General features: G+C 45.4%; 1 protein-coding gene across 3 annotated transcripts in view; it reads left to right on the forward strand.

The window, feature by feature from the left end:
• NOX5 (NADPH oxidase 5) overlaps nucleotides 1-13959 on the forward strand; it is a 137326-nt gene extending 123367 nt beyond the window's left edge. For all 3 annotated transcript variants that reach the window (XM_025389705.1, XM_025389706.1, XM_025389704.1), the window contains exons 11-16: nucleotides 2111-2155; nucleotides 2731-2855; nucleotides 3147-3228; nucleotides 4272-4371; nucleotides 12197-12363; nucleotides 13409-13959. In XM_025389705.1, coding sequence (XP_025245490.1) covers nucleotides 2111-2155; nucleotides 2731-2855; nucleotides 3147-3228; nucleotides 4272-4371; nucleotides 12197-12363; nucleotides 13409-13540 — 651 coding nt within the window. In that variant the 3' untranslated portion in view covers nucleotides 13541-13959. The remainder of the gene's footprint in view (nucleotides 1-2110; nucleotides 2156-2730; nucleotides 2856-3146; nucleotides 3229-4271; nucleotides 4372-12196; nucleotides 12364-13408) is intronic.
• The last annotated feature ends 698 nt before the right edge of the window (nucleotides 13960-14657 follow it).

The raw sequence follows: 14657 nt of genomic DNA on the forward strand, positions 1-14657 counted from the left end.
AATATTAAACCTCCTAAGAAAATGATTCAGTCAATTTAAATGTATTTACTTGGAAAACCTGTCAAAATGTAGTAAGTGGAAAAAGCAGGCTACTAAAAAGTATGCCCCATTTATGTGAAAGTATTGTGTATGTCTCTGTTAGAAAAAAATCTGTAAGTGCATGGAGAAAATGCTGAGTAGTTAGGTGCTCTGATACATTTTTCACTATTGTTTAATGGTTTCTATATCTGTATTTTTAAAGCTAACGTTATTGATTTGTGATTTAAATAATAAAGAAATTTCTGCTTTGAAACAAAGCAGAGTGTACAGCCCCCAGCACAGGGAGTTGTGGCATCTGACAAGGACGTCACTGGAGCTGACGTCCTACAGGCCCAAGGGAGATCCCTGGCCGCAGGACGAAGACCTGGTGTACATGAAGACAAAAGAGGAGACTCACACATGGTGGGAAGCCTATTCTGAAGACAGTGGCCTAGTAAGGCTGAGGAAGGTGGGACTAGAGGCAGGAGGGCCAGCTGGCTTATCTTCCCATAGATGGTGGGTCCTTGGAACATGCCTTGAGGTCAAACCATGTTCAGAAAGGGTGACACATCACCTGGGTGTCTCTGAAGCCAATCATCTGCCTGCTACCTTCCCAACTTTTGCATAATAACTGGCCCAGTAATACTTTCTACTTAGTGTTTCTCTTACGTCCCAACATTACTTTAAACTTAATTGTATTTCAAAAGGAGTCTTAAGATTATTATCTCTAATGGAAAACTAGTATTACATGTCATGAACACAGGATAGCTCTGAAAGTAAAAACAATGAGAATCAATGTTATTAAATTCTTGCTAGACGGCCTGTCTGCTAAGGCTCCAAGCCAGAGGTGGTGCTCCACACTCTTCCCTTTTCCTTCCTTCCTTCCTTCCTTCCTTCCTTCCTTCCTTCCTTCCTTCCTTCCTTCCTTCTCTTTCTTTCTTTCTTTCTCCTTCTCCTTCCTTCCTTCCTTCCTTCCCTCTGTCTCTCTCACCCCCTCCCTCTCTCCCTCTCTCTTTCTTTCTTTCACACTTTCTTCCTTTTCTTTCTTTCCTTTCTCACTTTGTAAAAAGGAAGGAAAAAAAGAGAAGAGGTTAGTAAGTGTTAGAGAGGTGGTAGAGATGCATTAGCCAGAATGGAAGGCTTTCGCGTTGCCATGAGAAGGACTAAAGAAAATTGAAAGGAGAGGAACTGTCTCATAGCCTAACTCTCAAACCACCACCAGGAGTTCATGCCCCACACCAGGGGAGCAGCCTTCAGTTATCTCTGGACAAAGAAGCAACATGGCATGATGTCACGATCCTGGAGAGGCAGCAGGAGACCCAGGATTTACCAGAGCTCCGTGGGAATGTGGGCACGTCCTTCCCATGCTCTCAGCCTGGATGATTGTGAAGGTCACTCCTAACTCTGCCTCCTGCACCAGAGCAGGAAATAGCACAGGCTCCTTTAGGCCTGTTCTGGGGTCTGCTTCCTTCACCTTCCAGAAGGAAAGATACTGACTCGGACAGGGCTGACTGTCTACCATGCTCTAAGTCCTGAGGAAGACAGAGGAGGCCTGCTCTCTTCCCCCAAGGAGCACACTGTCTGCAACCCCAGAGCAAAGCCCTAGGGCCCAGGGAACTGTGAGCCAGGGGAGACCCTGGCTTCTCTGCTTGGAGAAGGTGGGAAGAGCTTCAAAGAGGAATAGCAACTTCAGATGAGCTGGACAATAAAAGATATAGTGTGCACTGAAGGAATTTGACAGCTGGGAAAGAGGAAAGGGTATTTCAGGCAGAGGGAAAAGAATATTTCAGGTTAGGAGGGGAGTGCTTTCCAGTCACACCCTGAAACTGACTTGTGCTAGACCATAGGAGCCACTGTTAAATTTTCAGGAATTTCGTGAGCTGGTTATTAAACACAGTTGTAATGGTGGGAGCCACGGTGGGCAGGATTTACACCACAGAAATGGGCAGAAGCTAACAATCAAGACTGTTATCTCCAGAAGTCAGTTTACCAGCACATCCCTGATGTTATTCTTCAAAGGCAAAGAAGCTTCTAAGAAATGCCTAATACTGTCCACACCAAGACCCATAACTCTCTGCTCTACTCCCTGCAGGGCTCCAGGATACTTTTGGAGAACCACCAATTCTGTAACATCAAGGTGAGAGGCTGCAGGGGTGGACATGAGCAAGAACGCCTGCCCCAACCAAAGGAAATGAAGTCTTTGCCTTTAAGGAGGGGCTGTTGTGATTGTGGGTACTCAAGCTCCTCAAATCCGCATGGGCTGACATCCAGGTATCCGGGTCATGTAACCACATCCCTCCCTCTGCTCTTTATATCCAAGGGTGCTCGGCCTCACACCTCACACTCGGCCTGTCTCTTCTCCAGGAGCAGGGATGGGTGTGCAGTGTACAGGGCTACGTGCTCTCTGTCCCTGTCTCCTGGGCACCCACGGCACACACCCGGCAGTGGCAGGCATGCACCCCTGGGATGCAGATCGAGTCCTTGTTTTCACTAGCTCTGCATTCTAACACCTAGAGCTCTCCCCAGGCTGGTGCTGAGAGCACAGGATGTGGAAAGAGCACTGGATTGGGAGCCACTTAGACCTGGGTTCCAGCCCAGGAGATGTCTTTTTATGTATAAAGGGGGTCCTGAAGCACTGGGGACATCCCCTGGTAGCAGGGGAGACCAGCGTCACCCCCCCATCTCCCTTCTCTGACTCCCTCTTGTGCGCAGTGCTACATCGATGGGCCTTACGGGACCCCCACCCGCAGGATCTTTGCCTCTGAGCACGCCGTGCTCATCGGGGCAGGCATCGGCATCACCCCCTTTGCTTCCATCCTGCAGAGTATCATGCACAGGTGGGCAAACAGTGTGCTCCTGCCTGCATCCTGGGTCAGAGCCCCAAGGCGCCCTCCCTGCTCCTCCTCCCTTTATTCCTTCTTCCTCTCCTTTCACCTGTCTCTCTCTCTGCTCTTCTCTCTCTTGCCTCTCCTGCTCTGCCCCCATCTCCTTTTTGTGTCTCATCCCTCCCCTTCCTCATAGAGTGGACTCTGCCACCCCATCCTTGCTCCGTGTCCCCTGAACTAAACTCTGGGTTCTTGAAAATTCTCACCCCAAATTTATAACGCCTTCCTCCTGCCTCCCCTCAGGCACCAGAAAAGAAAGCATACTTGCCCCAACTGCCAGCACTCCTGGATGGACGGTGTCCAAGACAACATGAAGCTCCAAAAGGTGAGTACCACCTCCTGCAGGCAGGCCTCCAGATGTTCTCCCCTGGACACCTCCTAAAATAGGAGCCCATCCTCCTGTGCAAAGGTGGGAGCAGACAGGTCATCCCTGATGGGATCTTTCTTTCCCCACGATACCCTGAATTCTCTTAAATGAGTTCCCCTGGTGCCTCCTGAATGTCTGAGCCCCGTCCCTGCTTCAATGTTCCCATCACCTCTGAGACGTGTTCTGAACAGTTCATTAAAGGTTGCGTAGCTTGACAGCCAGGCAGTCTGGATTCAGTTGCAGCCATAATGCTACCTATCCATGACCCCTATGGTGGTTTTAAGAATGGAAACATACTGGCTGGGCAAGGTGGCTCATGCCTGTAATCCTAGCACTTTGGGAGGCCAAGGCAGGCAGATCACTTGAGCCCAAGAGCTCAAGACCAGCCTGGGCAGCATGGTGAAACCCTGTCTCTACCAGAAATACAAAAAATCAGTTGGGTGTGGTGGCGGGCACCTGTGGTCCCAGCTACTTGGGAGACTGTGGTGGGAGGATCACTTGAGCCCAGGAGGCAGAGGTGGCAGTGAGCTGAGACCACACCACTGCACTCCAGCCTGAGTGACAGAGTGAGACTCTGTCTCAAAAAAAAAGAAATAATAATAATAATGAAAATAATATAATCAAATAATAATGAAAACATGTTTGCCTTTTGAAAATTCATCATCCTGTATATACCACTTAGAAGAGTTTCTTTAAAAGTAATTTATGTTTTTCTGGCTATCCTAAGCTAGTATTTCAACACACTGTTTGTTGTAAACAGTAGAAGATATTAGAGAAAATCCCCGCCTTGGGGTCAGAAACCTGGTTCTGGTACCATGCTGCTCTGTGATCTGGGCATGGCTGCTCACCTCTATGAGCCCTGATTTTTCCCTCCCTTAAATGGGTATGTGAATGTTCCCTGCTTACTTCAGGGTGGTCATATGGGTCCCAGGGATTACAGATGTGAGTCTCCTGCAAATGAGGCAGACCCAGCCGCTGAGCTGAAGGGCCTCTCCCCCTAGGTGGACTTTATCTGGATCAACAGAGACCAGCGGTCTTTTGAGTGGTTTGTGAGCCTGCTGACTAAACTAGAGATGGACCAGGCCCAGGAGACTCAACATGGTAAGAGAGGGACAGGGCCTGAGGGCAGTGGGAATGGGACAGGGGCATTCAGCATCTTTAAAAAAATAATGTATTGATATGAAACCCACGTAACCTAAAATGAACCATTTAACCATTAAGCGAACTCAGAGTTTTTTGTTTTTGTTTTTTTTTTGAGACAAGGTCTCACTCTGTCGCCTAAGTTGAAGTGCAGTAGCATGATTATGGCTTACTGCAGCCTCTACCTCCCAGGTTCAAGCAATCCTCCCGCCTCAGCCTCCGGAGTAGCTGGAACCACAGGTGCAGGCCACCACTCCCGCTAATTTTTTTTTTTTTTTTTTTTTTTTTGTAGAGAGGAAATCTCCTTATATTGCCCAGGCTAATTCAGTCTTTTTAAGAAGATGTTTATTCCATGTCTTGAGAAGCAGGATGGGGGGAGGTTCTATTAAAATGTAATATTTTGTAAAGTTAAAAAGTAGAAGGGGGAAAAAAAGCCCTCATAATCTCATCCAGCTATCCAGATGACGCCAGGCATTTTAAAGGATTCCCTTCCAATTTTTGTTTTCTTATTCACATTTTATAAAAATATATTTCTTTATTTTTATAATTTATCTTTTTCGTGACATATCTTTTAATTCAGAATAGGCACATGTTGAAAATTTAAATTCCTAGGACTCACCCCAGACCTTCCAAATCAAATGGATTCTCTCAGAGTCGGGCTCAGGAATGTACATTTTAACATGCCCCTCAAACGATTTTTATTCACACTAATTTGTGTTTGGCTTTTGAAGTATAATTTACATACAATAAAATTTACCAATTTAAGCATACAATGAATACAATGGCATTTTGACAAATGCATACAGTAGTGTAACCACCACTGCAATCAAAATATGGAGCATTTCTTTCCATTACTCCTGAAAATTTCCTCTTCCTGTTTTGCAGTCAACACCCTCCCCTGACTTGTAACCCATGGCAACCACTGGTCTGCTTTCTATCATGACAATTTTGCCTTTTACAGCATTTTATATAAATGGAATCATATACTATGTAGTCTGTTCCATCTGACTTCTTTCGCTTAGCATAATACCCTCACGATTTATCCGGGTTGTTGCATGTATCAGTAAGTCATTCATTCCTTTGCATTGCTAAGTGGTATTCCATTTTATGGGTGTACCACCATTTGTCCAATTATCTTTTAAAAAGAAATTTAAAAATCAGAAAAACAAATTTTTTATTTTTATACACATATTTACCATTTCTGGGTTCTTTACACTTTTTGTGCCTGGGTCGAGATTTCCATCTGGGAAAGTTTTCCTTCTGCTTGAAGAACAATGGTTCTTTATAGTGCAGGTCTGCTGGTGAGAAACTCTTTTGGCTTTTGACCGCAAACACCTTATCGCACTTTGATTTTTGAAAGATATTATCACCAGTTGATTATATTTTCTTTCATTGCTTTGAAGATACCTCCTCATTGTCTTCTGGCCTGCACTGTTTCTGACAAGATGATTGGTGCCATTATCTTTGTTCTCCCATACATAATGTATCTTTTAAAAATCTCACCACTTGTAAATTTCTATCTTTGTCACTGGTTTTCAGTAATTTTATTATGATGTGCCTTGGTGTGGTTTTATGTTTCTTATACTTGGAGGTCATTGAACTTCTTGGCTTAATGGGCTTATAGATTTCATGAGATTTGAAAATTTTCCAGCTGTTTGAAAAAGCATGTTTATCTGTTTTTTGTTTGTTTACTTCCTCTTCCCCTTCTTGCCACTTCAGTTACACAGTTTGATATTATCCCACAGGTCACTGAGTCTCTGTTCTTCTCTTTCTCTCTCTCTGCTTCATTTTTGGATAGTTTCTATTGCTATGTCTTCAAGTTCACTGATCTTTTCTTCTGTAGCACATTATCTATTATTCCCATCCTAATAAAAATCCCAGCAGGATTTTTGAAAAATAGAGATTGACCAGCTGATTCTGAAATGTACATAAAAAGCCAAAGGACTTAAAACAGCTATTGATTCTACCCAATGTATTTTTCATTTGTTACTGTATTTTTCTTCTCTAGATATTCTATCTGGGTCTCTTTACAGCCTCCATTTCTCTTGTCGACATATTTGTTGTTTTGTTTTGTTTTGTTTTGTTTGAGACAGAGTCTCACTCTTGTCACCCAGGCTGGAGTGCAGTGGTGTGATTGTGCCTCACTGCAGGTTGGGCTCAAGCAATCCTCCCATCTCAGCCTTCCAAGTAGTTGAGAGTGCAGGCATGCATGACCATGCGTGGCTCATTTCCTTGTATTTTGCAGAGAAGGGGTTTCACCATGTTGCTCAGGCTGGTTGTCTTGAACTCCTGGGTTCAAGCAATCCTCCCGCCTCAGACTCGCACAGTATTGGAATTACAGGCACGAGCCACCACGCCCAACCATCATATTTGTTTTGTTTTATTTTGCTTTGATGTTCTTGAGCACATTCATTAATTATTTCAACATTTTTGTCTATTATGTCTATCATCTCTGTCACTTGTGAGTCTGTATCTAATTACTAATTTTCTCCAGGTTAAATTGTATTTTCTGGCTTCTTTGCATGCCCGATAGTTTATTATTTGATGCCAGACATTATGAATTTTATGTTGTTGTATTATGGATTTTGTGTTATTTCTTTATTATTTTATTTTATTTTTTATTTTTTTGAGACTGGATCTCGCTCTGTCGCCCAGGTGCGATCTCAGCTCACTGCAACCTCCGCCTCCCAGATTCAAGCAATTCTTCTGCCTCAGTCTCTCAAGTAGCTGGGATTACAAGTGCCCGCCTCCACGCCCGGCTAATTTTGTATTTTTAGTAGAGACGGGGTTTTACCATGGTGGCCAGGCTGGTCTCAAACTCCTGACCTCAAGTGATCCGCCCACTTCGGCCTCCCAAAGTGCTGGGATTACAGGCGTGAGCCACTGGCCTGGATTTTGTGTTATTTCTTTAAATAGTACTGCACTTCGTTCTGGTGCACAGTTAAATTATGTAAGACTGTGGGTCTTCTTGAGGCCCACTTTTAACTTTTATTGGGGTGAGTCTAGAGCAGTCTTTAGTGTGGGGTAGGACTCTACCTAATGCCCTATATATGGCAAAACCTCCTCGCTTTTAGTGGGAACGCAAACTATTCCCAGCTGCTTAGCTCGAGGTGTCGTCCATCCTAGTTTTTCTGGTCATTTTCTTTCACACATTCAAATTACTGCTCAGTCAGGGACTTAGGAGAAGCTATGCAGATTTTCAGAGCTAGTGAGTGGCCTCCTCCCCTGCATCTCTCCTTCTCTCCTTTCCTCCTTCCCTCTCTTCCTTTCTGCAGTTCCCTTTTCCAGTCTTGTGCCTAATATTCTGGCTGTCTTGGCTTCTGTGAATGCCAGTTTCTGTCTCCTCGCCTCAGGAGACTGCATCAGGCAATAAGCAGGGCTGTTGTAGGGTTTACTTCATCTGTTTCTCTTCTCTCAGCAATGACAGTCCCATGCCACCTGCTGACCAATGTCTGGAAACCATTGTTTCGTGTGTTTTGTACATTTTTCTGGTCATTTCAGGTGGAAGGGTAAATGTGGTTCACTTTACTGCAATGTAAATTTTTCTTTTTTTTTTTTGAGACAGGGTCTGGCTCCGTCACCCAGGCTGGAGTACAGTAGCGCTTACTGCAACCTCTGCCTCCTGGGCTCAAGTGATCCTCCCACCTCAGCCTCCTAAGTAGCTGAGACTGCAAATGTGCGCCACCATGCCCAGCTAATCTCCTTTTTTTAATAAATGGGGTATCTCCAGGTTACTCAGGGTGGTCTTGAACTCCTGAGCTCAAGTGATCTACCAGCTTTGGCCTCCCAAAGTGCTGGGATTACAGGCATGCACCACTGCACCTGGCCTGCAACCTATATTTTTTATGTATACAAGCTGTAAGTAGAGACAAACATGGATAAACAGATATATTTATTGGGGGTGAATGCTCAACCTTTTTTCTGATGAGTGACAATCAAAAAGTTTAGAGAATGATCTAAGATAAAGATTAGACACCCTGGACGGGCACGGTGGCTCACGCCTGTAATCCCAGCACTTTGGGAAGCTGAGGTGGGTGGATCACGAGGTCAGGAGATTGAGACCATCCTGGCTAACACAGTAAACCCCGTCTCTACTAAAAATACAAAAAATTAGCCGGGCGTGGTGGTGAGCGCCTGTAGTCCCAGCTACTCAGGAGGCTGAGGCAGGAGAACAGCATGAACCCAGGAGGCAGAGGTTGCAGTGAGCCGAGATCATGCCACTGCACTCCAGCCTGGGCGAGGAGCAAGACTACGTCTCAAAAAAAAAAAAAAAAAAAAAAAAAAGATTAGATTAGATACCCTTTTTTCCTTCCATTCGTATTTTTTTTTAAAGATTAAATACCTTAGTATATATGAAGTCTTTAACTGTTTGGTCCCTTCTTTTATACTTTTATCAAAAATGAATGTTTGGCCTGGTGGCTCACGCCTGTAATCCCAGTGCTATGGGAGGCCAAGGGAGGATTGCTTGAGATCAAGTTTGAGACTAGCCTGGGCAACATAGGCACATGCTGTCTCTACAAAAAAAATATTTTTAAAAAAACTAGCTAGGCATGGTGGCATGCACCTGTAGCCCTAGCTACTTGGCAGGCTGAGGTGGGAGGATCACTTGAGGCCAATAGTTTGAGGCTGCAGTGAGCCATGATAGCACTACTGCACTCCAGCTTGGGCAACAGAGTAAGACACTGTCTCAAAAAGAAAAGAAGGCTTGAATGTCTTCCCCTCAACCTCTCCAACCTCTCCCTCCTCACTGCCCAAATGTTTGCTGTATTCTACATATTTTACTAAGCATTTACTCTCATCATTATTAAGTATGGTGAAATATTTCTCTGGATCATATCATAGTCTTAATGGGACATCTTTGTGGAATACTGAGGGTTTACACTATATTTAAATGTTAATCTGTTAAAGTCATTGTTTTGTTTTCCTTATAATTTATAGAAGGAGAACTATCTTTAGATATGTTTCTGACTTTTTAAGAGAATTGGCGTAGTGTTTTAGACTTGTTGAGTTCATTAGAACCAGATTGTATTTGACTCTTTAATTATCACAAGGTTGTCATGAGTGAATTCAAATTCCTATGATAAACACAGTTTATACGTTCAAGTAATCAAACACAGTTTTCTACAAGAAACTATCCAAACAGATCTAGTTTACTATAACAAACATTCAGAACCTTAAAGTTCAAGTCAACAGTCTTTGGAAGATAACGCTTCAAGCTTAGAATAGTTCAGTAAAGCTCCTTGCCCTTTCTTGTAAATAACGATTACAGCAAATATTTATATACCATTGACTTCTTTTTCTTAAATGCTTTTACTTATATTAATTCATTAGAAACTCAATTTTATGATGACAAGCTGAAGGAAAAGTTTAAATTTAATTTAAATTTTCTAGTTACTGACACATAAATATTTGCTGTTTGCTTCTTCCTAATCTGTGTAAACAAAGGGTAACAGCTAACCCAGTGCTTTGCATTCTCAAAGCCACTCGAGTCAACAACTCTATCACATCAAATTTCTTTCAGGGTTTCTCATTAACTGCAGCTGAAATTTGTGGCTTCTGATTTCAACTTTAATTATACGTCAAGGTTTGCATTAAATAATTTTTGGTTTATAATTTTTAATTTCTATAGCTTAAGCGTCAATTATTCTAAGTTTGTATCTTTACTCTACCCTTAGTAGCTATAGGACCTTGGGCATATTATTTAACCAGTTTGCCTTGAAAGCAGTTATCTGAAAAATCTGGATGCTACTGGTACCCACCTCATAGGATTGTCATGGGAATTAGATGAGATGTCATCTGCAGAACACATAGAACAGTGACTGGAGCTGAATCAACTGCTTGATAAATTTAGTGGTGGTGGTGGTGGTAATAGTAACTGCTTAATAAATGTATTTGTAGTAGAAGTTCTAGTAGTAATAACTGTTTAATAAAAGCAGTAGTAGGATTTAATGGCTATTTAATGAATGGTATAGTTAGTGGTTATACCATAAATTATTTAATCAGGCTCCTACTCCTGGACATTTTGTTTATTCCTCATTCTTCATAATCATAAAAATGCAGAAATTAATGTATTTGCGCACATAGTTTTTTTCTTGCTTTGGGTGATTTTCTTAGGAAAGTGTCCCAGAAATTAGATGGTTGTCTGAAACACGACTGGATGGAGAGGGTGAAAACCATGCCAGGTCATCCTCCACAGCCCCTTTATCTTCTCCCTCCCACCATGGTGTCTCCCCTTCCCTCCTCTTACCCCTCTCTGGGGTATGGTGACTCTGAGGCAGGGTAAGAAGCAGGGGGTCCCCCAGGTGGGCATCTCATAATACATCTCCCTCCCTCCCACACCATCCAGCACGACTAGGGGTTAAGTGACATGTGACATGAAATGTGCTATCCCTCCTAGGGCCGTTTGCATTGTAACAGCAGCTGAGACCTTAGGCCAAATGAAAAATGGGCTGATGGTGACTTAGGAAACAATAAAAAAGCACATTGAAATGGCAAAGCTCCTTCAGTGTGGGTGTAGGGGAAGAGAGGAAGAGGAGAAGAATGAGGTGATCATCAGCTCGGGAATGCTCCTTGCCACATCCTAGATCAGGCCCTGCCAACTCTGGCTTGAAGCGACACTCAAGCCTAAGGCAGCACTCACCAATCTTTTTCTCATCATGGCACAGATAAAAATGATAACATTCTTATGTCACGTCTGAGTATGGAACACGGAAGTGCGCACCTGGGAGCTCCTGAGTGCTGAAGGATCGGTATCCCAATAGACCTGTAACTTTGTGGCGCAGAACTGCAGGTTCTCTGGCCTTGTGGGCTCTTTCGTGCCAGTCTCCTTCCCCGTCTCCTCAGCTCTCCAATGCCGCTTCCTAAAGCACTGTTTCATTATGTCACGCCCTACTCCGTTACTCTCAACCTTCCCCTCTCTCCTAGCTGGGCATTCAAGACCCTTCTCATTCTGGCCTCAATCTGTTTCCAGTCCCACCTCCTTTTGCTCCCATCCGAGGACGCGGCTCCAGCTGGGCACCACACCCTGCCCCGCCAACATCGCATTTGTTCCAGCCTCTCACTCTGTGCTCACACTAGTCCTACTTAGCATGCCTTCCTTTCACCTCTGCTTTTACTCTCACCCCTTGTCCCAGGCCTAACCCAGTCCCCATCCCTTCTGGGAAGCAGCTCTGTCTGCATTAGCCCTTCCCTGCATATCAGTAGCCTTCACGCTATGATCCATTCACTCGGCCTTTGACCCTTTAGTCCAAATCACCTTTTCATGTGTGTGGCTTGTGTCCCCAGCCAGGATGAGGACAGACATGTAAGGCACAGAAGGGCACGAGCTTTGGAGCTCAGGGACTGCCATGCTCACTGCCCTGGGATGCATTTCTTCTATAAATACAGAAGATCTTGGCCAGGCACAGTGGCTCACACCTGTAATCCCAGCACTTTGGGAGGCTGAGGCGGGTGGATTGCTTGAATCCAAGACCAGCCTGAGCAACACAGTGAAACCCCATCTCTACAAAAATACTAAATAAATAAATATAAAAGATCTAACTCTTGGAGTGGCTGTGAGGCTCACCTTCGTGCATATAAAGTAACTAATGTGTGCCATGCACATAGTAGGGCCAGCTCAAGCAACGGGCTGCCTCTCCTCTCCATGGCACTGGTCACACGACAGACCCTGGGCAAAAGACCTATGGGTCTCCCTCCAAGTCCCAGGGTAAGGTAGTGGTTGGCATACTGCCCTGCGCCCATCATGGGTGCTAGACCCTCAGTGCAGTCCTTGTCCGCTACCCAACAGACCGCTTCCTGGAGCTGCATATGTACATGACATCTGCACTGGGCAAGAATGACATGAAGGCCATTGGCCTGCAGATGGCCCTTGACCTCTTGGCCAACAAGGAGAAGAAAGACTCCATCACGGGGCTGCAGACGCGCACCCAGCCTGGGCGGCCTGACTGGAGCAAGGTAATGCCAACTGGAGCCCTGCAGCTTGCAGACATGGATGAAGCTGAGAGCCCGAGGCAGCGGTGGGGCAAGGTCAGGGGCAAAGTGTGAGGTTAAGAGTTCAGAGTCCAGCAGGGACCTCATGGTGCAAAAGGTAAACAGGGCACCTACACTGGCTTTATCACTAGCCTTTGTTCCATCATTAGCCTCAGCTTCCCCATCTGTTCAGAGAGGAAGTCAGTCTCTGTGACCTCAAAGACCCCTGCAGCCTTGACTCCCTATGGACCAGTGTCAGAAGGCCTGAGTGGACAAGGACCTGGAAAAACACCAGCTCTTATCATCTCCTGTTACAAATGGGGAAACTGAGGCACAGAGACATGAAATAGTTTGCAATCCTTTTATTTTATTTCTCAGATTGGTTTTGTTATTATTTTCCTTCCCTGAACACTCACCTGTCAGGGTATACAGTTTGCAGGAAGTGGCCCAGAAGGTGCTGCTTTTAAAAGTGCTGCAGATGACCCCATGTCTGGGTCACGACAGCTGAGTGGGAGGGGAATGTCCGTGGTGAGTGCTTGGGCATCAAAGAGGACTTTCAGAAAAAGGCAATTCATAAGCAGAATTTGGGGTAGAAAAGGGTCCTCTCTGGGGGAAAGACTGACATCAGGAAAGATATTTAAATCACAGCAGGTGCCAGCCCTGGGGACTAACACCAGGTTCAGACTCCCACGGGAGTCCCAGAGCACTGTATGCATATCTGATTTAGTGCCTGTCTCCCATGGTTGCAGATCCTTGAGTGGAGGGCCTGGGTCTTACTTATTTCTGGCCCTGGTCCCCTCCCTGGGGTTCTGGGTCATGTTGCCAGTTGAACAAATGGCTCTTAGTTGAATGGCTGAGTGTCGAACTCTGCTGTAAAATCCAGCAGCTGTGCCATGCAGCTTCTTGTGTAAAATGGGGATGCTTGTTGCTGCTGACCTGTTATGCTGTTACCTCCGGGCGGTTGTGTCACTGGTGAGTCAGCAACTCCACCTGTCTTCCCTCTTCTCTTCCTCAACCCCACTGACTCCAGGTGTTCCAGAAAGTGGCTGCTGAGAAGAAAGGCAAGGTGCAGGTCTTCTTCTGTGGCTCCCCAGCTCTGGCCAAGGTGCTGAAGGGCCATTGCGAGAAGTTCAGCTTCAGATTTTTCCAAGAAAATTTCTAGCCTCACCTCTCCAAGCTGTGCCCCAAATCCACACCATGGGTCTGCTTCATCGCATTAGTATAAACGCCCCCACAGGGACCAGCCTCAGACAACCCTCCAGATAAGACAAAGCCTAGGTACCCCCCAATCCTGCTCAACGCGGTAAACAGGAGACCCCAAGGGACAAATGAACTTCCTCTAGAACCCAGGGGAAGGGACAGTGCCTTGTTCAGTCTGCTGTAGATTCTGGGGTTGCTGTGAAACTGAGGAAACCAGAGGCTGGTGACTAGAGCTTGGGGGTGGGGTTCGAGGGCAACCACTCCCCCAAACATTTTCTGACGGAGCCTTCCCCTACATCCATGGTCCCAAACCTGCCCAATCATCACAGTCATTTGGAAGCTTGTTTCTCCGGCATCTTATAAAATTGTTCAAACATACAGAAAGTGAGGAGAATCATACAGTGAACAGTGTTACCTACTTTCTAGACTCCTCAGTTAATATTTTGCTCTGCTTATCACATAGGACATCAGTTCCTCTTCCCTCTTTCCATCTGTCAACTTATCTGACTTTTTGCGTGCATTTTCAAGTTAGGTGCAGATATCTCAGCACACCTTGTCACTTGGAGGAACCTTCTTGAAATGCACATTCCTTGGTCCCACTATCAGAAATTCTGATTCTGATGATCTGGGAATGAAACCTGAAATACGTATTTTCCACCAAATCCATTTGCATCGGGAGAAATAAGCAGCATCTTTCCCTGCCCCTCCTTGTGTCTTCGTCTCCTCATCTCCCTCTCTCTCCTGGCGCGTCCCTCAGAGCCTCTCCAGTCTCTGTATGCTGGCCTCTTCCTTCTCTCTGTGTGCTGAGTCACTTGAGAAGCAAGATGGAGACAGCCTCTTTTCGTGCCTCTCTCTGTGTCGTGGAAAGGTCAAGTGCCTGGGGATGAAGCAGGCTAAGCCTGGAAGCTCAGCTCAGCCACACCCCAGCTGTGTGGCCCTGGAAGCTTCCCCATGTCTGTTTCTTTCGCCTGTGAAATGGGCTGATGCCATCCCTCAGTCACAGTTGCTGTGAGGTGAAATGAGATGCCAAGTGCTCAAGACATTCCTCCCCCACCTCAGTGCAGCTCCTTGCTGCTCCA

Source organism: Theropithecus gelada, chromosome 7a, assembly GCF_003255815.1.
Source record: "Theropithecus gelada isolate Dixy chromosome 7a, Tgel_1.0, whole genome shotgun sequence".
NCBI lineage: Eukaryota > Metazoa > Chordata > Mammalia > Primates > Cercopithecidae > Theropithecus > Theropithecus gelada.